Genomic DNA, 25,387 nt, shown 5'->3' on the forward strand with positions numbered 1-25,387 from the left:
CGACCATCAAACCTATTACTTCCATGCACTGCGCTATGGAAGGAAGAAGAACAAAATGAAGTACTTGACAAGAGCTTAGAAGTTTTGATTTTCTGGCCTCTGTCAGAAAAATCCTCATTTCTAAGGAGTCTATTATTGTTCCCAAGAAGGGAACTCTTGTTGACGGAGATAGAGAACTTTTTTCTACGTTCACTTTCCACCCGTGAGATCTGAGAAAGGCCAGGACAATGTCCGTATGAGCCTTTGCTTGTGGTAGAGACGACGCTTGAATCAGTATGTCGTCCAAGTAAGGTACTACTGCAATGCCCCTTGGTCTTAGCACCGCTAGAAGGGACCCTAGTACCTTTGTGAAAATTCTTGGAGCAGTGGCCAATCCGAATGGAAGTGCCACAAACTGGTAATGCTTGTCCAGAAAGGCGAACCTTAGGAACCGATGATGATCCTTGTGGATAGGAATATGTAGATACGCGTCCTTTAAATCCACCGTGGTCATGAATTGACCTTCCTGGATGGTAGGAAGAATTGTCCGAATGGTTTCCATTTTGAACGATGGAACCTTGAGAAATTTGTTTAGGATCTTGAGATCTAAGATTGGTCTGAATGTTCCCTCTTTTTTGGGAACTATGAACAGATTGGAGTAGAATCCCATCCCTTGTTCTCCTAATGGAACAGGATGAATCACTCCCATTTTTAACAGGTCTTCTACACAATGTAAGAATGCCTGTCTTTTTATGTGGTCTGAAGACAATTGAGACCTGTGGAACCTCCCCCTTGGGGGTAGCTCCTTGAATTCCAGAAGATAACCTTGGGAGACTATTTCTAGCGCCCAAGGATCCAGAACATCTCTTGCCCAAGCCTGAGCGAAGAGAGAAAGTCTGCCCCCCACCAGATCCGGTCCCGGATCGGGGGCCAACATCTCATGCTGTCTTGGTAGCAGTGGCAGGTTTCTTGGCCTGCTTACCTTTGTTCCAGCCTTGCATTGGCCTCCAGGCTGGCTTGGTTTGAGAAGTATTACCCTCTTGCTTAGAGGATGTAGAACTTGGGGCTGGTCCGTTTCTGCGAAAGGGACGAAAATTTGGTTTATTTTTAGCCTTGAAAGACCTATCCTGAGGAAGGGCGTGGCCCTTACCCCCAGTGATATCTGAAATAATCTCTTTCAAGTCAGGGCCAAACAGCGTTTTCCCCTTGAAAGGTATGTTAAGCAATTTGTTCTTGGAAGACGCATCCGCTGACCAAGATTTTAGCCAAAGCGCTCTGCGCGCCACAATAGCAAACCCCGAATTTTTCGCCGCTAATCTAGCCAATTGCAAAGTGGCGTCTAAAGTAAAAGAGTTAGCCAATTTAAGAGCATGAATTCTGTCCATAATCTCCTCATAAGAAGAATCTTTATTGAGCGACTTTTCTAGTTCATCGAACCAGAAACACGCTGCTGTAGTGACAGGAACAATGCATGAAATTGGTTGTAGAAGGTAACCTTGCTGAACAAACATCTTTTTAAGCAAACCCTCTAATTTTTTATCCATAGGATCTTTGAAAGCACAACTATCTTCTATAGGGATAGTAGTGCGTTTGTTTAGAGTAGAAACCGCCCCCTCGACCTTGGGGACTGTCTGCCATAAGTCCTTTCTGGGAACAATTTCTTAAATATAGGGGGAGGGACAAAAGGTATGCCGGGCCTTTCCCATTCTTTGTTTACAATGTCCGCCACCCGCTTGGGTATAGGAAAAGCTTCGGGGGGCCCCGGGACCTCTAGGAACTTGTCCATCTTACATAATTTCTCTGGAATGACCAAATTGTCACAGTCATCCAGAGTAGATAACACCTCCTTAAGCAGAGCGCGGAGATGTTCCAATTTAAATTTGAATGTAATCACATCAGGTTCAGCTTGTTGAGAAATTTTCCCTGAATCTGAAATTTCTCCCTCAGACAAAACCTCCCTGGCCCCCTCAGACTGGTGTAGGGGCATTTCAGAACCATTATCATCAGCGTCCTCATGCTCTTCTGTATTTTCTAAAACAGAGCAGTCGCGCTTTCGCTGATAAGTGGGCATTTTGGCTAAAATGTTTTTGATAGAATTATCCATTACAGCCGTTAATTGTTGCATAGTAAGGAGTATTGGCGCACTAGATGTACTAGGGACCTCCTGTGTGGGCAAGACTGGCGTAGACGAAGGAGGGGATGATGCAGTACCATGCTTACTCCCCTCACTGGAGGAATCATCTTGGGCATCATTTTCTCTAAATTTTGTGTCACATACATCACATCTATTTAAATGAGAAGGAACCTTGGCTTCCTCACATACAGAACATAGTCTATCTGATAGTTCAGACATGTTAAACAGGCATAAACTTGATAACAAAGTACAAAAAACGTTTTAAAATAAAACCGTTACTGTCACTTTAAATTTTAAACTGAACACACTTTATTACTGAAAATGTGAAAAAGTATGAAGGAAATGTTCAAAATTCACCAAAATTTCACCACAGTGTCTTAAAGCCTTAAAAGTATTGCACACCAAATTTGAAAGCTTTAACTCTTAAAATAACGGAACCGGAGCCGTTTTTATATTTAACCCCTATACAGTCCCTGGTATCTGCTTTGCTGAGACCCAACCAAGCCCAGAGGGGAATACGATACCAAATGACGCCTTCAGTAAGCTTTTTCTATGTATCTGAGCTCCTCACACATGCATCTGCATGCCTTGCTTCCCAAAAACAACTGCGCAATAGAGGCGCGAAAATGAGGCTCTGCCTATGATTAGAGAAGGCCCTCAGTGAAAAAGGTGTCCAATACAGTGCCTGCCGGTTATTTAACGTAATTCCCAAGAATAAAATAACTCCTCAAAGCTATAAACTATTAAAAATGCTTATAAATCAATTGTTTTAGCCCAGAAAAATGTCTACCAGTCTTTAAAGCCCTTGTGAAGCCCTTTATTCTTATTTAATAAAAACGGCTTACCGGATCCCATAGGGAAAATGACAGCTTCCAGCATTACCAAGTCTTGTTAGAAATGTGTCATACCTCAAGCAGCAAAAGTCTGCTCACTGTTTCCCCCAACTGAAGTTAATTCCTCTCAACAGTCCTGTGTGGAAACAGCCATCGATTTTAGTAACGGTTGCTAAAATCATTTTCCTCTTACAAACAGAAATCTTCATCTCTTTTCTGTTTCAGAGTAAATAGTACATACCAGCACTATTTTAAAATAACAAACTCTTGATTGAAGAATAAAAACTACATTTAAACACCAAAAAACTCTAAGCCATCTCCGTGGAGATGTTGCCTGTACAACGGCAAAGAGAATGACTGGGGAAGGCGGAGCCTAGGAGGGATCATGTGACCAGCTTTGCTGGGCTCTTTGCCATTTCCTGTTGGGGAAGAGAATATTCCCACAAGTAAGGATGACGCCGTGGACCGGACACACCTATGTTGGAGAAACGGCGTATGAGCCGAGAAACGCAATGCATTTACAGGGGGCTTGACAGTATGCCCCTAGTTCAATCCTTTGTACATGTATTTTAATTTGTTTTTAATAAATAGTATTTTTTAATTTGTAAAAATACTCTTGTAAGTGATTTTACCTGCCTGCACCTGCTTGGAGTGGAACCTAACACACAGAAGTCTGCCACTTTTGGATATTGCATCCTAAGAAAAAGTCTCTTGGTGGTGAGCTGACACACCTTACCATAATATGCCAGCTTGCTCCTACTAGCACATAAGTGTGCTCATCTAACATGTGAGTACCCAATCTTCCTTTGTGCTAAGTCAAACACCATATCCTTTGTGATCTGCACAATTTGGTGCTTTTCCTGTGTTTCAGCTTTCCACTACAGTTAATGACTGATATCCTCTGTGAGTGAGCTGTCACACCTGATAAAATCTGCAGCCTGTCCCTACAAGCACATAGGTGTGCTCCAGAGCCTTGTGAGTACCGATTTGGCTTTTTTTCTGTGGCTTTGTGCTTATTTGATGATACTACACACGAGGCGCCCCTTTGTTTTATCTTTTATATAACAAAGAAAGAGAAGTAGCCGTAGCTTTCTGACCCTTACGTTTCCCAGAGAAAACAAACAGAGCAGAAGACTGGCGAAAATCCTTAGGTCGCCTGTAGAAAGAATTTCAACGCACAAACTCACGCACCACGTCTAGGTTGTGCAAAGACGTTCTTTATAAGAAGACGGCTTAGGACACAAGGAAGGAACCACTATCTGAAACCACTTTAGGGAGAAAACCTAACTTAGTACGCAGAACTACCCTATACGAATGACAAATAAGATAAGGAGCTTCATAAAACTCTGAGAGTTCTGAGACTACGAGCAGAAGAAATTGCAACAAGAAACAAAACTTTCCACCATATCTTATAGTAAATCTTTCGGGTAACAGGTTTACGAGCTTGAATCATGGTCTCAATGACTGACTCAGAAAATCCCTGCTTAGATAAAATTAAGCGTTCAATCTCCAAGCAGTCAGCTTCAGAAAAACTAAATTTGGATGAAGGAATGGCCCTTGAAGTAAAAGGTCTTTCTGCAGTGGGATTCTCCAAGGTGGGAGAGATGACATCTCCACTAGGTCTGCATACTAGATCCTGCAAGGCCACACCGGTGCAATGAGGATCACTGACGCCCTCTCCTGTTGGATTCGAGCAATGACCTGAGGAAGGAGAGCAAATGGAGGAAATAGGTATGCTAGACTGAAATACCAAGGGACCGCCAAAGCATCCGTACAGCATGAGGATCCCTCGACCTCGACCCGTACCTCGGGAGCTTGGCATTCTGACGAGATGCCATGAGATCCAGATCCGGCTGTCCCCATTTGAGAATCAAGCTGGAAAACATTTCCGGATGGAGTTCCCACTCCCCCGGGTGAAAAGTCTGTCTGCTCAGAAAATCCATTTCCCAATTGTCCACTCCTGGAATGTGGATCGCAGATAGACAGCAGTTGTGGGTCTCCGCCCACTGAATAATCTTGGCTACATCTGTCATGGCCAAGGAACTCCAAGTTCTTTCCTGATGGTTGATGTAAGCCACTGAAGTTAGGTTGTGCAACTGGAACCTGATAAACCGGGCTGAAGCTGAGGCCAGGCCAGAAGAGCATTGCCTTCAGCTTTAGAATGTTTATGGGGAGAACAGACTCCTCCCGAGTCCATGTCCCCTTAGCCTTTAGTGAGCCCCAGACTGCTCCCCATCCCAGCAGTCTGGCGTCAGTTGTCACAATCACCCACGTGGGTCTGCGGAAGCAGGTTCCCTGGAAGAGATGTTCCTGAGACAACCACCAAGGAAGAGAATAACTTGTCGTCTGATCCAGATGTAATCACGGAGACAGATCTGCATAATCCCTGTTCCATTGCCTGAGCATGCATAACTGCAAAGGTCTGAGGTGGAAACGGGCAAACGGAATGATGTCCATGGCAGCTACCATAAGACCGATCACCTCCATGCATTGAGCCACTGACGACCGAGGAGAGGACTGAAGGGCCAAACAAGAAATCGAAGATCTTTGATTTTCTGACCTTAAATCAGAGACTATAAGAAGATTACTTCATTCCCCTTATAATTAATTCTGAGAGCTATCCGGAGAAGATGACCCAGAACCCCTATATCCATTAAGGATGGGATCCTCCAACAACGCCAGAATGTGCCGTAGCGGAACACGAAGGCACGCCAATCTGTACAGAAAAGCACAGCACACCTCCACCGGAGCCTCAGGACCAGTCACTCCCCCGGATAACTGAACGGTCCACCCCATGTCTAGGGAACCCAGGTTGACGAAACACGAACATAATCTTAAGCAGATGTACCAACACCATAAAAATTTGAATACGGAAATGTGCCGCAACCTCCGGAGGGAACAAACCACCCTCCAGGGAAGGATAAGCATAATCTGGGTCACCTGCAGGTGTAGAAACTGTAAGTGGTAGGGAGCTTGCCACACGAGGGACAGAACCCCCAGAGGCGGATGGCTCAGCGACCCCTTGATTCCCCGGTCCCAAGGAATTGGGACCACTAGAACGACCTTCGGAACATAACTGACTCCTGCGCCGGTTCGTATTCGTCACAAGAAGTAGAATCTGAAACAGAGACCACTTGAATCTCAACATCAGAGTCCTCTATAACTGGAAAAGAATACAAAACAATTTGGACTAAATTAGACAAATCTAAATGGCACCTTATACCCCCAATGACTGGTGCACTCACCACCTCCTAGCACCAGACACCAGCGGGCTAGAATCTTTCCGTCGCCACACGGTCAGGAATGCAGAACTGGAGAGACAAAAACGTGACCATGCCCGGTCACAAGGTAGGCCGTACCGTCCAAAAAAAGCGTGCCCGACCGTAAAGGTTGCGTCACTTCCAAGGCCGTTATGTTCCTCAAACCAAAGTAGCACTACACATAAGCAGGTTAAATCACATAAGAAACATGATAAAAAAAAAATACCCTGTTCAATAACCTCCCTTAGTAGATATTAACCCTTGATTCAAAGATACAAAAGGAGCCTCACTGAGACCCTGATTAAAGTTAGTCCCGCAAGGTGTTAGCCTCTCGGGAAAACATATGTAATACATTACATTCATAAGAAAGTAAAATTAAACGATTTTACCGGAATCTATGCCGTGGAACAGGAACACGGCCCTTCAAGTGTGACAGATAGTAGCGTCACCTCTGCCATGGACTTGAGAGAAGAAAGCAGGCAGCGAAACTTGTTAACGCCGATTGCTGGTGGAGTTGTTAATATGAGTCGGGATGGTTTCGCAGAAAGACACTCCCTGCATCTCTGGATTTTCATCTATGCTCTCACTGAGAGGCTTTAAAACTCAAGTCCCATGCCGAAGAGTACTACCCTCCATAAGAGACTATCGAAAAACTTATGACACTTCTCTGCCAACCTCCTGGGACGTAAGGCAAAGAATGACTGGGGGATGAGGGGAGTGGGAGGAGTATTTAAGCCTTTGGCTGAGGTGTCTTTGCCTCCTCCTGGTGGCCAGGTTCTTTTTCCCAAAAGTAATTAATGCAGCTGTGGACTCTCCAGATATGCATAACCAAAACAGTTATATTAATACACTTTTTACCTCTGTGATTACCTTGTATATAAGCCTCTGCAGACTGACCCCTTATTTCAGTTCTTTTGACAGATTTGCATTTTAGCCAAGCAGAGTTGACTAGTAAATAACTCAATGGGATTGAGTACCATGTTATCTATATGGCACACATGAACTAGCGCTGTCTAGCTGTGGAAAATTGTCAAAATGCACTGAGATAAGAGGCGGCCTTCAAGGGCTTAAATTAGCATGAGTCTAGCTAGGTTTAGCTTTCAACAAAGAATACCAAGAGAACTTTGCATGCCCTATCTGAGTCATGAAAGTCTAATTTTGACTAGGCTGTCCATTTAAAGGGCCATAATAGTAAAAAAAACCCATAATTTATGTTTACCTGATAAATTTATTTCTCTTGTAGTGTATCCAGTCCACGGATCATCCATTACTTGTGGGATATTCTCCTTCCCAACAGGAAGTTGCAAGAGGATCACCCACAGCAGAGCTGCTATATAGCTCCTCCCCTCACTGCCATATCCAGTCATTCGACCGAAACAAGACGAGAAAGGAGAAACCATAGGGTGCAGTGGTGACTGTAGTTTAATTAAAATTTAGACCTGCCTTAAAAGGACAGGGCGGGCCGTGGACTGGATACACTACAAGAGAAATAAATTTATCAGGTAAACATAAATTATGTTTTCTCTTGTTAAGTGTATCCAGTCCACGGATCATCCATTACTTGTGGGATACCAATACCAAAGCTAAAGTACACGGATGATGGGAGGGACAAGGCAGGAACATTAAACAGAAGGAACCACTGCCTGTAGAACCTTTCTCCCAAAAACAGCCTCCGAAGAAGCAAAAGTGTCAAATTTGTAAAATTTTGAGAAGGTGTGAAGCGAAGACCAAGTCGCAGCCTTGCAAATCTGTTCAACAGAGGCCTCATTTTTAAAGGCCCAGGTGGAAGCCACAGCTCTAGTAGAATGAGCTGTAATCCTTTCAGGGGGCTGCTGTCCAGCAGTCTCATAGGCTAAGCGTATTATGCTCCGAAGCCAAAAGGAGAGAGGTTGCTGAAGCTTTTTGACCTCTCCTCTGTCCAGAGTAAACGACAAACAGGGCAGATGTTTGACGAAAATCTTTAGTAGCCTGTAAGTAAAACTTCAAGGCACGGACTACGTCCAGATTATGCAAAAGACGTTCCTTCTTTGAAGAAGGATTAGGACACAATGATGGAACAACAATCTCTTCATTGATATTCCTGTTAGAAACCACCTTAGGTAAAAACCCAGGTTTGGTACGCAGAACTACCTTGTCTGAATGAAAAATCAGATAAGGAGAATCACAATGTAAGGCAGATAACTCAGACTCTTCGAGCCGATGAAATAGCCATCAAAAACAGAACTTTCCAAGATAAAAGTTTAATATCAATGGAATGAAGGGGTTCAAACAGAACTCCCTGAAGAACTTTAAGAACCAAGTTTAAGCTCCACGGGGGAGCAACAGTTTTAAACACAGGCTTAATCCTAACCAAAGCCTGACAAAATGCCTCGACGTCTGGAACTTCTGCCAGACGCTTGTGCAAAAGAATAGACAGAGCAGAGATCTGTCCTTTTAAAGAACTAGCTGATAAGCTTTTGTCCAAACCCTCTTGGAGAAAGGACAATATCCTAGGAATCCTAACCTTACTCCATGAGTAACTCTTGGATTCACACCAATAAAGATATTTAGGCCATATCTTATGGTAGATTTTCCTGGTGACAGGCTTCCGAGCCTGTATTAAGGTATCAATGACTGACTCGGAGAAGCCACGCCTTGATAGAATCAAGCGTTCAATCTCCATGCAGTCAGTCTCAGAGAAATTAGATTTGGATGATTGAAAGGACCTTGTATTAGAAGGTCCTGCCTCAGAGGCAGAGTCCATGGTGGAAGAGATGACATGTCCACTAGGTCTGCATACCAGGTCCTGCGTGGCCACGAAGGCGCTATCAGAATCACCGATGCTCTCTCCTGTTTGATTTTGGCAATCAGTCGAGGGAGCAGAGGAAACGGTGGAAACACATAGGCCAGGTTGAAGAACCAAGGAGCTGCTAGAGCATCTATCAGCGTTGCTCCCGGGTCCCTGGACCTGGATCCGTAACAAGGAAGCTTGACGTTCTGGCGAGATGCCATGAGATCCAGTTCTGGTTTGCCCCAACGATGGACCAGTTGAGCAAACACCTCTGGATGGAGTTCCCACTCCCCCGGATGAAAAGTCTGACGACTTAGAAAATCCGCCTCCCAGTTCTTTACGCCTGGGATGTGGATCGCTGACAGGTGGCAAGAGTGAGACTCTGCCCAGCGAATTATCTTTGAGACTTCTAACATCGCTAGGGAACTCCTGGTTCCCCCTTGATGGTTGATGTAAGCCACAGTAGTGATGTTGTCCGACTGAAATCTGATGAACCTCAGTGTTGCTAACGGAGGCCAAGCTAGAAGAGCATTGAATATTGCTCTTAACTCCAGAATATTTATTGGGAGGAGTTTCTCCTCCTGAGTCCACGATCCCTGAGCCTTCAGGGAGTTCCAGACTGCGCCCCAACCTAGAAGGCTGGCATCTGTTGTTACAATCGTCCAATCTGGCCTGCGAAAGGTCATACCCTTGGACAGATGGACCCGAGAAAGCCACCAGAGAAGAGAATCTCTGGTCTCTTGATCCAGATTTAGTAGAGGGGACAAATCTGAGTAATCCCCATTCCACTGACTTAGCATGCATAATTGCAGCGGTCTGAGATGCAGGCGCGCAAATGGCACTATGTCCATTGCCGCTACCATTAAGCCGATTACTTCCATGCACTGAGCCACTGACGTGCGTGGAATGGAATGGAGGACACGGCAAGCATTTAGAAGTTTTGATAACCTGGACTCCGTCAGGTAAATTTTCATCTCTACAGAATCTATAAGAGTCCCTAGGAACGAGACTCTTGTGAGTGGTGATAGAGAACTCTTTTCCACGTTCACTTTCCACCCATGCGACCTCAGAAATGCCAGAACTATCTCTGTATGAGACTTGGCAATTTGAAAGCTTGACGCCTATATCAGGATGTCGTCTAGATACAGAGCCACCGCTATGCCTCGCGGTCTTAGAACCGCCAGAAGTGAGCCCAGAACCTTTGTAAAAATTCTCGGGGCAGTGGCCAACCCGAAGGGAAGAGCTACAAATTGGTAATGCCTGTCTAGAAAGGCAAACCTTAGGAACCGATGATGATCTTTGTGAATCGGTATGTGAAGGTAGGCATCCTTTAAGTCCACTGTGGTCATGTACTGACCCTCTTGGATCATGGGTAGGATGGTCCGAATAGTTTCCATTTTGAATGATGGAACTCTGAGGAATTTGTTTAAGATCTTTAGATCCAAGATTGGTCTGAAGGTTCCCTCTTTCTTGGGAACCACAAACAGATTTGAATAAAATCCCTGTCCTTGTTCCGTCCGTGGAACTGGATGGATCACTCCCATTACTAGGAGGTCTTGCACACAACTTAGGAATGCCTCTTTCTTTATCTGGTTTGCTGATAACCTTGAATGATGAAAACTCCCTTGTGGAGGAGAAGCTTTGAAGTCCAGAAGATATCCCTGAGATATGATCTCCAATGCCCAGGGATCCTGAACATCTCTTGCCCACGCCTGGGCGAAGAGAGAAAGTCTGCCCCCCACTAGATCCGTTGCCGGATAGGGCGCCGTTCCTTCATGCTGTCTTGGGGGCAGCAGCAGGCTTTCTGGCCTGCTTGCCCTTGTTCCAGGACTGGTTAGGTTTCCAGGCCTGTCTGGAATGAGCAACAGTTCCCTCTTGTTTTGAAGCGGAGGAAGTTGATGCTGCTCCTGCCTTCAAATTTCGAAAGGCACGAAAATTAGACTGTTTGGCCTTTGATTTGGCCCTGTCCTGAGGAAGGGTATGACCCTTGCCTCCAGTAATGTCAGCAATAATTTCCTTCAAGCCAGGCCCGAATAAGGTCTGCCCCTTGAAAGGAATGTTGAGTAATTTAGACTTTGAAGTCACGTCAGCTGACCAGGATTTAAGCCATAGCGCCCTAAGCGCCTGGATGGCGAATCCGGAATTCTTAGCCGTTAGTTTAGTCAAATGAACAATGGCATCAGAAACAAATGAGTTAGCTAGCTTAAGCGTTCTAAGCTTGTCAATAATTTCATTCAATGGAGCTGTCTGGATGGCCTCTTCCAGGGCCTCAAACCAAAATGCCGCCGCAGCAGTGACAGGCGCAATGCATGCAAGGGGCTGTAAAATAAAACCTTGTTGAATAAACATTTTCTTAAGGTAACCCTCCATTTTTTTATCCATTGGATCTGAAAAAGCACAACTGTCCTCAACCGGGATAGTGGTACGCTTTGCTAAAGTAGAAACTGCTCCCTCCACCTTAGGGACCGTCTGCCATAAGTCCCGTGTAGTGGCGTCTATTGGAAACATTTTTCTAAATATAGGAGGTGGGGAAAAGGGCACACCGGGTCTATCCCACTCCTTGCTAATAATTTCTGTAAGCCTTTTAGGTATAGGAAAAACGTCAGTACACACCGGCACCGCATATTATCTATCCAGCCTACACAATTTCTCTGGAATTGCAACTGTGTTACAGTCATTCAGAGCAGCTAATACCTCCCCAAGCAATACACGGAGGTTCTCAAGCTTAAATTTAAAATTAGAAATCTCTGAATCAGGTTTCCCCGAGTCAGAGATGTCACCCACAGACTTAAGCTCTCCGTCCTCATATTCTGCATATTGTGACGCAGTATCAGACATGGCTCTAACAGCATTTGCACGCTCTGTATCTCTCCTAACCCCAGAGCTATCGCGCTTGCCTCTTAATTCAGGCAATCTAGATAATACCTCTGACAGGGTATTATTCATGATTGCAGCCATGTCCTGCAAGGTAATCGCTATGGGCGTCCCTGATGTAATTGGCGCCATATTAGCGTGCGTCCCCTGATCGGGAGGCGAAGGGTCTGACACGTGGGGAGAGTTAGTCGGCATAACTTCCCCCTCGACAGAACCCTCTGGTGATAATTCTTTTATAGATAAAGACTGATCTTTACTGTTTAAGGTGAAATCAATACATTTAGTACACATTCTCCTATGGGGCTCCACCATGGCTTTCAAACATAATGAACAAGTAGGTTACTCTGTGTCAGACATGTTTAAACAGACTAGCAATGAGACTAGCAAGCTTGGAAAACACTTTAAAACAAGTTTACAAGCAATATAAAAAACGTTACTGCGCCTTTAAGAAACACAAATTTTCCCAAATTTTGAAATAACAGTGAAAAAATGCAGTTACACTAACAAAATTTTTACAGTGTATGTAATAAGTTAGCAGAGCATTGCACCCACTTGCAAATGGATGATTAACCCCTTAATACCAAAAACGGAATAACAAATGACAAAAACGTTTTTTAAACAGTCACAACAACTGCCACAGCTCTACTGTGGCTTTTTACCTCCCTCAATACGACTTTTGAAGCCTTTTGAGCCCTTCAGAGAAGTCCTGGATCATGCAGGAAGAAGCTGGATGTCTGTGTCTGTAATTTTTGCTGTGCAAAAAAACGCTAAAATAGGCCCCTCCCACTCATATTACAACAGTGGGAAGCCTCAGGGAACTGTTGCTAGGCAAAATTCAAGCCAGCCATGTGGAAAAAACTAGGCCCCAATAAGTTTTATCACCAAACATATGTAAAAAATGATTAAACATGCCAGCAAACGTTTTAAAATACACTTTTATAAGAGTATGTATCTCTATTAACCCCTTAACGACTGAGGACGTGCAGGGTACGTCCTCAGAAAAAAGGCAGTTAATGCCTGAGAACGTACCCTGCACGTCCTCAGTGTGGAAAGCAGCTGGAAGCGATCCTGCTCGCTTCCAGATGCTTTCCGGTTATTGCAGTGATGCCTCGATATGGAGGCATCCTGCAATAACCTTTTTAAGTCATCCGGTGCAGAGAGAGCCACTCTGTGGCCCTCTCTGCACCGGAGATCGGTGGCTACCTGCGTTGGTGGGTGGGAGCCGGACCGGGAGGCGGGTGGCGGCCATCGATGGCCATGTGGATGTGAAGGGGGGCGGGATCGTGGGTGGGGGTGGCTGGGGGCGCGCACGGGCGCGCGCGTGCACGGGAGGGTGGGGGCGGGCGCGTGCACGGGGAGGGAGCGGGTGGGAACCGCTACACTGCAGAAAATGGGGAAATAAAAAATATATAAAAAAATAAAATTGAAACAATCAGCAAGGTGGTGGGGGTTTGTCTGTGGGGGTGGGGGGAAGCTACACTACAGAAAAAAACAAAAAAACAAAAAAAAAAGCACTTTTTATTGTAAACTGGGTACTGGCAGACAGCTGCCAGTACCCAAGATGGCCCCCAATAAGGCAGAGGGGAGGGTTAGAGAGCGGTTTTGGGGGGGGATCAGGGAGGTTGGGGGCTAAGGGGGGGATCCTACACAGTAGCATATGTAAATATGCTAAAAAAAAAAATTTCATTTTTTTTTTAAAACCCTTTTATTTTAGTACTGGCAGACTTTCTGCCAGTACTTAAGATGGCGGGGACAATTGTGGGGTGGGGGAGGGAAGGGAGCTGTTTGGGAGGGATCAGGGGGTGGGATGTGTCAGATGGGAGGCTGATCTCTACACTAAAGCTAAAATTAACCCTGCAAGCTCACTACAAACTCCCTAATTAACCCTTTCACTGCTAGCCATAATACACGTGTGAGGCGCAACAGGATTTAGTGGCCTTCTAATTACCAGAAAGCAACGCCAAAGTCATATATGTCTGCTATTTCTGAACAAAGGGGATCCCAGACAAGCATTTACAACCATTTGTGCCATAATTGCACAAGCTGTTTGTAAATGATTTCAGTGAGAAACCTAAAATTGTGAAAAATTTTACGTTTTTTTTAATTTGATCGCATTTGGCGGTGAAATGGTGGCATGAAATATACCAAAATGTGCCTAGATCAATACTTGGGGTTGTCTACTACACTACACTAAAGCTAAAATTAACCCTACAAGCTCCCTAAAAGCTCCCTAATTAACCCCTTAACTGCTGGGCATGATACACTTGTGGTGCGCAGTGGCATTTAGCGGCCTTCTAATTACCAAAAAGCAACGCCAAAGCCATATATGTGTGCTATTTCTGAACAAAGGGGATCCCAGAGAAGAATTTACAACCATTTATGCCATAATTGCACAAGCTGTTTGTAAATGATTTCAGTGAGAAACCTAAAGTTTGTGAAAAAATTTGTGAAAAAACAGAATTTATGTTTACCTGATAAATTTCTTTCTCCAACGGTGTGTCCGGTCCACGGCGTCATCCTTACTTGTGGGATATTCTCTTCCCCAACAGGAAATGGCAAAGAGCCCAGCAAAGCTGGTCACATGATCCCTCCTAGGCTCCGCCTACCCCAGTCATTCGACCGACGTTAAGGAGGAATATTTGCATAGGAGAAACCATATGGTACCGTGGTGACTGTAGTTAAAGAAAATAAAATATCAGACCTGATTAAAAAAACCAGGGCGGGCCGTGGACCGGACACACCGTTGGAGAAAGAAATTTATCAGGTAAACATAAATTCTGTTTTCTCCAACATAGGTGTGTCCGGTCCACGGCGTCATCCTTACTTGTGGGAACCAATACCAAAGCTTTAGGACACGGATGAAGGGAGGGAGCAAATCAGGTCACCTAAATGGAAGGCACCACGGCTTGCAAAACCTTTCTCCCAAAAATAGCCTCAGAAGAAGCAAAAGTATCAAACTTGTAAAATTTGGTAAAAGTGTGCAGTGAAGACCAAGTCGCTGCCCTACATATCTGATCAACAGAAGCCTCGTTCTTGAAGGCCCATGTGGAAGCCACAGCCCTAGTGGAATGAGCTGTGATTCTTTCGGGAGGCTGCCGTCCGGCAGTCTCGTAAGCCAATCTGATGATGCTTTTAATCCAAAAAGAGAGAGAGGTAGAAGTTGCTTTTTGACCTCTCCTTTTACCTGAATAAACAACAAACAAGGAAGATGTTTGTCTAAAATCCTTTGTAGCATCTAAATAGAATTTTAGAGCGCGAACAACATCCAAATTGTGCAACAAACGTTCCTTCTTTGAAACTGGTTTCGGACACAGAGAAGGTACGATAATCTCCTGGTTAATGTTTTTGTTAGAAACAACTTTTGGAAGAAAACCAGGTTTAGTACGTAAAACCACCTTATCTGCATGGAACACCAGATAAGGAGGAGAACACTGCAGAGCAGATAATTCTGAGACTCTTCTGGCAGAAGAAATCGCAACTAAAAACTCTAAGCCATCTCCGTGGAGATGTTGCCTGTACAACGGCAAAGAGAATGACTGGGGTAGGCGGAGCCTAGGAGGGATCATGTGACCAGCTTTGCTGGGCTCTTTGCCATTTCCTGTTGGGGAAGAGAATATCCCACAAGTAAGGATGACGCCGTGGACCGGACACACCTATGTTGGAGAAAGTGAACAATTTTTTGTATTTGATCGCATTTGGCGGTGAAATGGTGGTATGAAATATACCAAAATTGGCCTAGATCAATACTTTGGGATGTCTACTAAAAAAAAATATATACATGTCAAGGGATATTCAGGGATTCCTGAAAGATATCAGTGTTCTAATGTAACTAGCGCTAATTTTGGAAAAAAATGGTTTGGAAATAGCAAAGTGCTACTTGTATTTATGGCCCTATAACTTGCAAAAAAAGCAAAGAACATGTAAACATTGGGTATTTCTAAACTCAGGACAAAATTTAGAAACTATTTAGCATGGGTGTTTTTTGGTGGTTTTAGATATGTAACAGATTTTGGGGGTCAAAGTTAGAAAAAGTGTGTTTTTTTCCATTTTTCCTCATATTTTATCATTTTTTTTATAGTAAATTATAAGATATGATGAAAATAATGGTATCTTTAGAAAGTCCATTTAATGGCGAGAAAAACGGTATATAATATGTGTGGGTACAGTAAATGAGTAAGAAGAAAATTACAGCTAAACACAAACACCGCAAAAATGTAAAAATAGCCTTGGTCCCAAACGGACAGAAAATGGAAAAGTGCTCTGGTCACTAAGGGGTTAATAAGCCTGATACCAGTCGCTATCACTGCATTTAAGGCTTTACTTACATTACTTCGGTATCAGCAGCATTTTCTAGCAAATTCCATCCCTAGAAAAACATTTTAACTGCACATACCTTATTACAGGAAAACCTGCACGCTATTCCCCTTCTGAAGTTACCCCACTCCTCAGAATATGTGAGAACAGCAAAGGATCTTAGTTACTTCTGCTAAGATCATAGAAAACGCAGGCAGATTCTTCTTCTAAATACTGCCTGAGATAAACAGTACACTCCGGTACCATTTAAAAATAACAAACTTTTGATTGAAGAAATAAACTAAGTATAAAACACCACAGTCCTCTTACGACCTCCATCTTAGTTGAGAGTTGCAAGAGAATGACTGGATATGGCAGTGAGGGGAGGAGCTATATAGCAGCTCTGCTGTGGGTGATTCTCTTGCGACTTCCTGTTGGGAAGGAGAATATCCCACAAGTAATGGATGATCCGTGGACTGGATACACTTAACAAGAGAAAATGAACATGCTCTAATTTGTTAGAGCATGTGAGTTTGTCTATTGCCCTTACACTACTACTACTAGATGTGCAACTAGCACTGCTGATTCGATCCCTGGAGCACTGCTGGTCCCGAGCTGCTCTTCTACAGTGCGTTTATCCCCTTTACAAAATTAGAGCATGTAATTTTCCTACTATTAAGGCCCTTTAATGTAAAATATGTTGAGGCACTACTAACCTTTTTCCCACTAGATAGATTTCTACATACATTATATTTGTATTCATATTATTATATGTGCAGAACAAGTAAGCATAAAAAAAAAGGATTTGATTACTTTATTGCAAGCATATGTAGCAAAGGTTTACAAAAAGATAACATGTAATAGTATAAACAATCCAATTTTATGTACATTGTGTGCTTATCTACAACTTCTAGGCCAGTGATGGCTGGCTAACCTTGGCACTCCTGATGCTTCGGAACTACATTTCCCATGATGCTCTGCTAAACTGCAGTGCCTAAGCATCATGGGAAATGTAGTTTAAAACATCTGGGGTGCCAAGGTTCTGTTCTAAGGATAGTTAAATCTTAAAAGGGACATTATTGTGCATAGTATGTTGGGGTGAATGTAGCCCCAGGATACGATTTTAGATGGGCTTTAATATAAATGCTGCGGAAAGAGTCTTGGGCATATAGATCCACTGATTTAGAAGTATTAAATAAAATTGTATACCAGCACAACATACTAAAACACTATATATTTTAAAAACATTTCCACAAAATCTTAAATGACATGCTTGAGTATCACCTTTCGAAGATCAAGCTGAGAGTTATGGAGCAGCACTGGCGTCATGTTTTGATACAGCTTCACCATCACACCAATATCTCTGCAAAAAATAAATAAACGTAAAAAATGTTATCCCACCAAACTTTCCAGTGAATACTCGTATTTTAGCTGGAGGTTCTAGACCTTGTTTAATCTGAAACTCCCCTACTGGCACAACTATAGCTTACATAAAGCTGATGAATCTTTGTTGCACTAAAGGAACATGAAACCCAACATTAAAATACACATTAACCCCTTAATGACCGGACCATTTTTCAAATTTCTTACCCTTAATGACAATGGCTATTTTTACATTTCTGCACTGTTTGTGTTTAGCTGTAATTTTCCTCTTATTCATTTACTGTACCCACACATATTATATACCGTTTTTCTCACCATTACATGAACTTTCTAAAGATCCATTATTTTCATCATATCTTATAATTTACTATAAAAAAAAATATAAAGTATGAGGAAAAAATGGAAAAAAACACACTTTTTCTAACTTTGACCCCCAAAATCTATTACACATCTACAACCACCAAAAAAAAAACATGCTAAATAGTTTCAATTTTGTGTCCTGAGTTTAGAAATACCCAATGTTTATATGCCCCTTGCTTTTTTTGCAAGTTATAGGGCAATAAGTACAAGTAGCACACTGCTATTTCCAAAACATTTTTTTTCAAAACTAGAGATAGTTACATTGGAACACTGATATCTGTCAGGAATCACTGAATAATCCTTCACATGTATATATTTTTAAAAAGAAGACAACCTAAGGTATTAAACTTGGGGTATTTTGACTCTTCATGCAACCATTTTAGCACCAATCGATGCCAAAGTTTTAAAAGAAAAAAAATAAGTGGTGAATTTTTGACAAAATAGCAATTTAAGAATACATGTACTGAGAATGTTAAGGGTTACTACCAAATAACACCCCAATATGTGTTCAGCAACATCTCCTGAGTACAGTGATACCACCCATGTATAGGTGTGTCGGGTTCTCTGGGGGCTAAAAAGCCTTATTTTTAGGTAGTGCATTCCAGTTTTCCAACTTGGAATTTTCACATCTGTCATCATGCACCCATGTCCTATTTGGAACATTTCTGAAGCCAGCCAATGTAATTTACCCCCAACAAACCATATATTTTTGAAAAGTAGACACCCTAGGGTATTTCAAATGCTGGTATTTTAACACTTTCCATGCACTAATTCAAGCACCAGTCTTTGGCAAACTTTTGGGTAGTCATTTTTTTGTGTTATTTTTCATACACATTGTACTTTAGGCATGGATTCTCAATTCCTGTTATGTGTTACTGTCAAAAAACACCTCAATATGTGTTCAACAACATCTCCTGAGTACAGTGATACCACCCATGTATAGGTGTGTTGGGTTCCCTGGGGGCTAAAAGGCCTTATTTTTAGGGAGCGCATTCCAGTTTTCCAACTTGAAATTTTCACATCTGTCATCATGCACCCATGTCCTATTTGGAACATTTCTGAAGCCAGCCAATGTAATTTACCCCCAACAAACCATATATTTTTGAAAAGTAGACACCCTAGGGTATTTCAAATGCTGGTATTTTAACACTTTCCATGCACTAATTCAAGCACCAGTCTTTGGCAAACTTTTGGGTAGTCATTTTTTTGTGTTATTTTTCATACACATTGTACTTTAGGCATGGATTCTCAATTCCTGTTATGTGTTACTGTCAAAAAACACCTCAATATGTGTTCAACAACATCTCCTGAGTACAGTGATACCACCCATGTATAGGTGTGTTGGGTTCCCTGGGGGCTAAAAGGCCTTATTTTTAGGTGGCGCATTCCAGTTTTCCAACTTGAAATTTTCACATCTGTCATCATGCACCTATGTCCTATTTGGAACATTTCTGAAGCCAGCCAATGTAATTTACCCCCAACAAACCATATATTTTTGAAAAGTAGACACCCTAGGGTATTTCAAATGCTGGTATTTTAACACTTTCCATGCACTAATTCAATCGCCAGTCTTTGGAGAAAGTGTGTAGTGGTATTTTTTATTTTTACACACACATTGCTTTTTGGCTGTGATTTTGGAGAACGCGGTAAAAGTTATTGCAAGAAAACAGTCCAGGTTGTTTTCTGTAAGACCTCCTGAGTACACCTATGCCCCCCATGTATAGGTTTGTCAGGATTTTGGGAAGGTTCTGTTACAATTTTATGACTTGCAATTTTAGTTAAAAGTGAGAGTATTTCTTCTGATAGGCCTATCTTTAGTTTGGGGCCAAGCGCATACCCCAGGACTATTTATTGTCATGAAAGTTTATATATTTGAAATGTAGACACCCCAAGGTATTGTATATGGAGTGCTTTGATGCCTTTGATGGAACCGTTTTAGCCAAAAAAAAATGGAGACAGTGTATGGTGGTAATTTTTTAATTTTCAGTTTTACATTGTTTGACTATAATTTAGGAGAGCCTGTTGTAAGTTATTGCAAAAACACAATACAGGTTGTTTTCTATAAGACCTCCTGAGTACACCTATGCCCCCATGTATAGGTTTGCCCGAAGTTTGGGAAGGTTCTGTTAGAATTTTATGTCTTGTAATTCTAGTTAAAAGTGAGAATATTTCTTCTCATAGGCCTATCTTTAGTTTGGGGCCAATCGCATACCCCAGGTCTATTTATTGGCATGAAAGTGTATATATTTGAAATGTTGACACCCCAAGGTATTGTATATGGAGTGCTTTGATGCCTTTGATGGAACCGTTTTAGCCAAACAAATTGGAGACAGTGTATGGTGGTAATTTTTCAATTTTCAGTTTTACACACACACTGCTTTTTTACTCTAATTTAGGAGATCCTGTTGTAAGTTATTGCAAAGAAAAAGTCTGGAGCAGTAAAAGTAAAAAAAAATAAATAAATTCAGGAACAGTAAATGTAAAAAAAATTAAAATTTCACCAATGTATGGTAGCGTTTAAAGCAGTCACCAATGCAGAGTCCAGGTTGTCCAGGGCAATCAGGACAGTAGAATGTGGTATCCTTTATCAGCCCCCTTTTATAGCAGACTCTGCATCTTTTTTGTGGTTTCTGCTGTGTGGTAGTATGAGAAATTTTAAAAATAAAGTGGGTAGCCCCAACTCTGCTTTCCCCCCATCACCGCCTGGGGAGCAGGTGCATCTTGGTACAAAATCACCGAAATGACCTGGAGCTGGAACTGCAAAAAAGTGAGTTTCATTTCGGGATTTGCTTTTTTGTTCAACAAGAAAGCGTTGTAGGTTGCAATTTGCATAAGATAAATTGCAACCTTTTTGTACCAGGCCCTTGTCTTCCGCATAATTAGGTAGGGTTGAAGCAGCTGATCTGCCAGATCAACCCCACCCATATGCCGGTTATAGGCCTTGATGCACACTGGCTTGTTTGTGCCACGTACAGAGACCTCCACAGTCCTTTCAGTGTGGATGGTGCTGAGAAGGTATACATCCTTCTTGTCTCTATATTTGACTGCCAAGAGCTCCTCTTGGCGCAGAGCTGAGGTCTCCCCCCTTCGTAGCCGGGTGCGTGACAGTTGCTCTGGAAATCCTATGCGGTTCTTACGGATAGTACCGCAAGCTACTGTATCAAAACAATACAGTAGTTTGAATAAAAGGACACTTGTATAGAAATTATCAAGATACAAGTGGTACCCTTTGTTCATTAGGGGTTGAATTAGGTCCCAGACAATCTTGCCACTGGTTCCCATATGTTCTGGGCAACCTGGAGGGTCAAGCTGGGTATCCTTTCCCTCATACACCCGCAAGGCCCGAGTATACCCACTGTCGCTCTCACAGAGCTTATACACTTTCACTCCATACCTGGAGCGCTTGGAAGGAATATACTGCTTGAATCCCAGCCTTCCCTTATACTTCATCAGGGATTCATCTACGCAGATATTCTTTCCAGGTGTATAAGCCTCTGCAAACCTGGCAGTGAAGTGGGTTATCAGGGGGCGGATCTTGTACAGCCTGTCAAATTGGGGATGCTCCCTAGGGAGGCAAAGGCTGTTGTCATTAAAATGCATGAAACGAAGTATCATTTCATACCTTTGCCTAGGCATAGACTGTCTGTAAATGGGGGTACAGCAGATGGGGCTAGTGCTCCAGTAGGAGCGGATGGATGGCTTCTTGATTATGCCCATCAGCATTGTGAGTGCCCAGAATTTTAGAAATTCTGACACGTCAATGGGGGCCCATTGCTGCTTTGCCCAAAAAGACTGAGGCTTAGCAGCACGGAATTGCTGGGCATACACATTAGTTTGGGAGACAATGTTCCCCAAAACATCATCCCCCATAAATTGAATGGGGGTAAATCCTGTGACATCCAGATTGATGCCAGGATTTTCTGTGAAAGGAGGGATATCTGGCCTCTGGAGATTAGGCACTACCCACTCCTCAGCAGCTGGAGCAACACGTCTCCTTCTGGCAGGGGGCTCAGAAGCCACAGATACATCACTAGCACTAGATTCATTTCTAGATACACTTATTTCACTAGATGATGTATCTGAGCACTGACCAGGGTCAAAATCAGAGCCTGCGTCAGAGGCAGAGGCCTCAGAATCTGAAGCCAGGATGGCATAAGCCTCGTCAGCAGTATAAAAACGCTGTGCCATTATAAATATATATTAATGCCTAAAGCAGTGACCTACACACAGAAGGGGTTAATGGCTTTTACAAACAAATTAAATAGCAGTGATATCAATGCCTAAAGCAGTGATCTGCGGCACAAAAGGGGTTAATGGCTTTTACAAACAAATTAAATAGCAGTGATATCAATGCCTAAAGCAGTGATCTGCGGCACAAAAGGGGTTAATGGCTTTTACAAACAAATTAAATAGCAGTGATATCAATGCCTAAAGCAGTGATCTGTTGCAGAAAAGGGGTTAATGGCTTTTACAAACAAATTAAATAGCAGTGATATCAATGCCTAAAGCAGTGATCTGCGGCACAAAAGGGGTTAATGGCTTTGGGTCTTACAATAAAATTAATCAATGCCTAAGCAGTGATCTACGCACAGAACCTACGTTAATGGCTCTTACAAAAAAATTTAAATCAATGCTTAAGCAGTGATAAAGCAGTTATCTGCAGCACAAAAAGGGTTAATGGCTATTATAATAGACTTTGGGTCTTACAGTAAAATTAAAATTAACAAATTAAATAGCAGTGATATCAATGCCTAAAGCAGTGATCTACGGCACAAAATGGGGTAAATGGCTTTTACAAAAAAAAAAAATAGCAGTGATATCAATGCCTAAAGCAGTGATCTGCTGCAGAAAAGGGGTTAATGGCTTTTACAAACAAATTAAATAGCAGTGATATCAATGCCTAAAGCAGTGATCTGCGGCACAAAAAGGGGTTAATGGCTTTGGGTCTTACAATAAAATTAATCAATGCCTAAGCAGTGATCTACGCACAGAACCTACGTTTATGGCTCTTACAAAAAAAATTAAATAAATTTAAATAAATGCCTAAGCAGTGATAAAGCAGTTATCTGCAGCAAAAAAGGGGTTAATTGCTATTATAAGAGACTTTGGGTCTTACAATAAAATTAAATAAATATTAACCACCGCCTAAAGCAGTGATCTGCGCACAGAAGGTGTTAATGACTCTTAGAAGAGCCTGTATATCAATGCAGTGATATCAACGCCTAAAAATATTAACTATAATCAATGCCTAAAGCAGTGATATAAAAAATTAATAAAAAAAATTATATTTTTAAATTAACCCCTAAAAAAATGCAGACAGCAAAAAAGGTGCTGCTGTGTGCTCCTGTGCAAGATCAATGCTTATGCAGAGATCAATGGCACAGATGGGGTTAAAAATGATATATTATATATATATATATATATAAAAAAATATATATATATATATATATATATATATACCAACAACAGAGTGGCTCTGAAAAGAGCCTTTGGGTCTGATATTATTCAAAATTTAAATGCAATGGCACTCTCCCTCTCAATACAGATCTGTCTCTCTCCTTCACTAAACAACAAGTGAGGAGAGGGAGGCAGATCCATGGTGGTCATAGTCAATATTTACAAATATTGACTTGATCAACCAAATGGTGATCACTCTAACAAGTGATCACATTTAGAGGCAATTTCTGATTGGATGTTACTAGCCTGCCTCTAATGATGAGGCAAGCTAGGAACACCCTCCAGACTGAAGCCATGCCCTTAGAAGGGCAGCACCCGGCACCATCTTGCCTGCAGACACCATCTTGTCTGCAGGCAAAGTATATAACATTTAATTTTATTTAATGTTCCCTTTTTTTTATTTTATTTTTTCATCATATGCTGAGTGCCTTTACCCAACAAGGCACTCAGCATGTCAGGGGCCAGCATCGGAAGCGATCAAATGCTTCCGATGCACTAAACTGCCGGGAGTTTAAGATCTGAAGCTCCCCGGCAGTTTAGTTACGTATTGCACAATGCCTCAACATGCAGGCATTGTAGCAATACGGTTAGAGCAGCTGATGCGATCACCGATCGCTTGCAGTGCTCGTTTTACCGGCTGACGTACCAGGTACGTCAATTGTCATTAAGTGACAGTTTTTCACTGACGTACCTGGTACGTCAGCTGTCACTAAAAGGTGAATATATTTGAGTTTTTGAATACTTACATTTTTTTGTTGCAAAAATGCTTCTAATAACAAGTTACTTGTACCGTACATGTAGTATATACATATATATATATATATATATATATATATATACATATACATATATATATATATATATATATATATATATATATATATATATATATATGTGTATTTTCCATATGCACCATCATTCAATGACCTGCTATTTACTTCTATTATCAAATTTCCTTCAATCTCTTGGTATTATTTGTTGAGGGAACAGCAATGCACTACTGATCACATGGGTGAGCCATCAGTATATATATATTCAGCCACCAATCAGCAGCTAGAACCTAGGTTATTTGCTGCTCCTGAGCTTTCCTAGGTAAAGCTTTCAGCGAAAGATAAAAAGAGAAGGAAGCAAATTAAAAAAATAGAAGTAAATTGGAAAGTTGTTTAATATCGTATGCTCTGTCTAAATCACGAATGTCTAATTATGACTTTACTGTCCCTTTAAAGAGTAAGCCTAGGTGAGCTAGGAGTGTGCACATGTCTTTAGCGCCCTTTGTTTACAACATTCGTAATAATCTTAAAAACGGTTGCAAATACTACTGCCATTAAATACTAAAGACACGTTCGTGCTCCTGAGCCTACCAATTACTCTCCAACAAAGAATACCAAAAGTCTGATGCAAACTTAATAATAAAAATAAACTGATTTAAAAAAAAAACATAATTTATGTAGAAATTACCTGATAAATTTTTTTTTTTCATAGTGGCAAGAGTCCATGAGCTAGTGACGTTTGGGATATACATTCCTACCAGGAGGGGGCAAAGTTTCCCAAACCTTAAAATGCCTATAAATACACCCCCCACCACACTCATTCCTCAGTTTTAACGAATAGCCAAGTAGTGAGGTGTAAAAAGGAGTACAAAAAGAGTAACTGGAAAAAATATTGTGCTTTTATACGAAAAAATAACCATAACAGCGCATATGAATAGACCGGTCCGGTCGCCAATGGCGAGTAAAAATTCCTGCGGGCAAGTAAAATTTACAGTTTACCAGCCCGGCTGGCGATCTCACCATTGGCAGCTTTGCACTATTTTTTGGGGGGCAAAATGTGTTCTTTTTTATTCATACTGCAGCCGCACTATTTCCCGCACTATTTTTGCAGCGCCTTAATACTACTACTACTAGGAATACTAGCGCAGCGCATTAATTCCATCTAGCTTGCGCAGCGCATCAATTCCATCTAGCTTGCTTGTCTGTTGTTAGTGATGTCACATCAGGGCGTACAGTATTTTTAGGGAGCATACGCACTTTTATTTGGGAGCATT

General features: G+C 42.1%; 1 protein-coding gene across 1 annotated transcript in view; it reads right to left on the reverse strand.

Annotated features, from left to right (window-relative positions):
* PNPT1 (polyribonucleotide nucleotidyltransferase 1) overlaps positions 1-25,387 on the reverse strand; it is a gene marked incomplete at its 3' end in the record, with an annotated part of 233,635 nt that overhangs the window by 6,637 nt on the left and 201,611 nt on the right. The window contains 1 exon segment of the mRNA XM_053712023.1: positions 17,428-17,506. Coding sequence (XP_053567998.1) covers positions 17,428-17,506 — 79 coding nt within the window.

This window comes from Bombina bombina, chromosome 4 (genome assembly GCF_027579735.1).
Source record: "Bombina bombina isolate aBomBom1 chromosome 4, aBomBom1.pri, whole genome shotgun sequence".
NCBI classification, from domain to species: domain Eukaryota; kingdom Metazoa; phylum Chordata; class Amphibia; order Anura; family Bombinatoridae; genus Bombina; species Bombina bombina.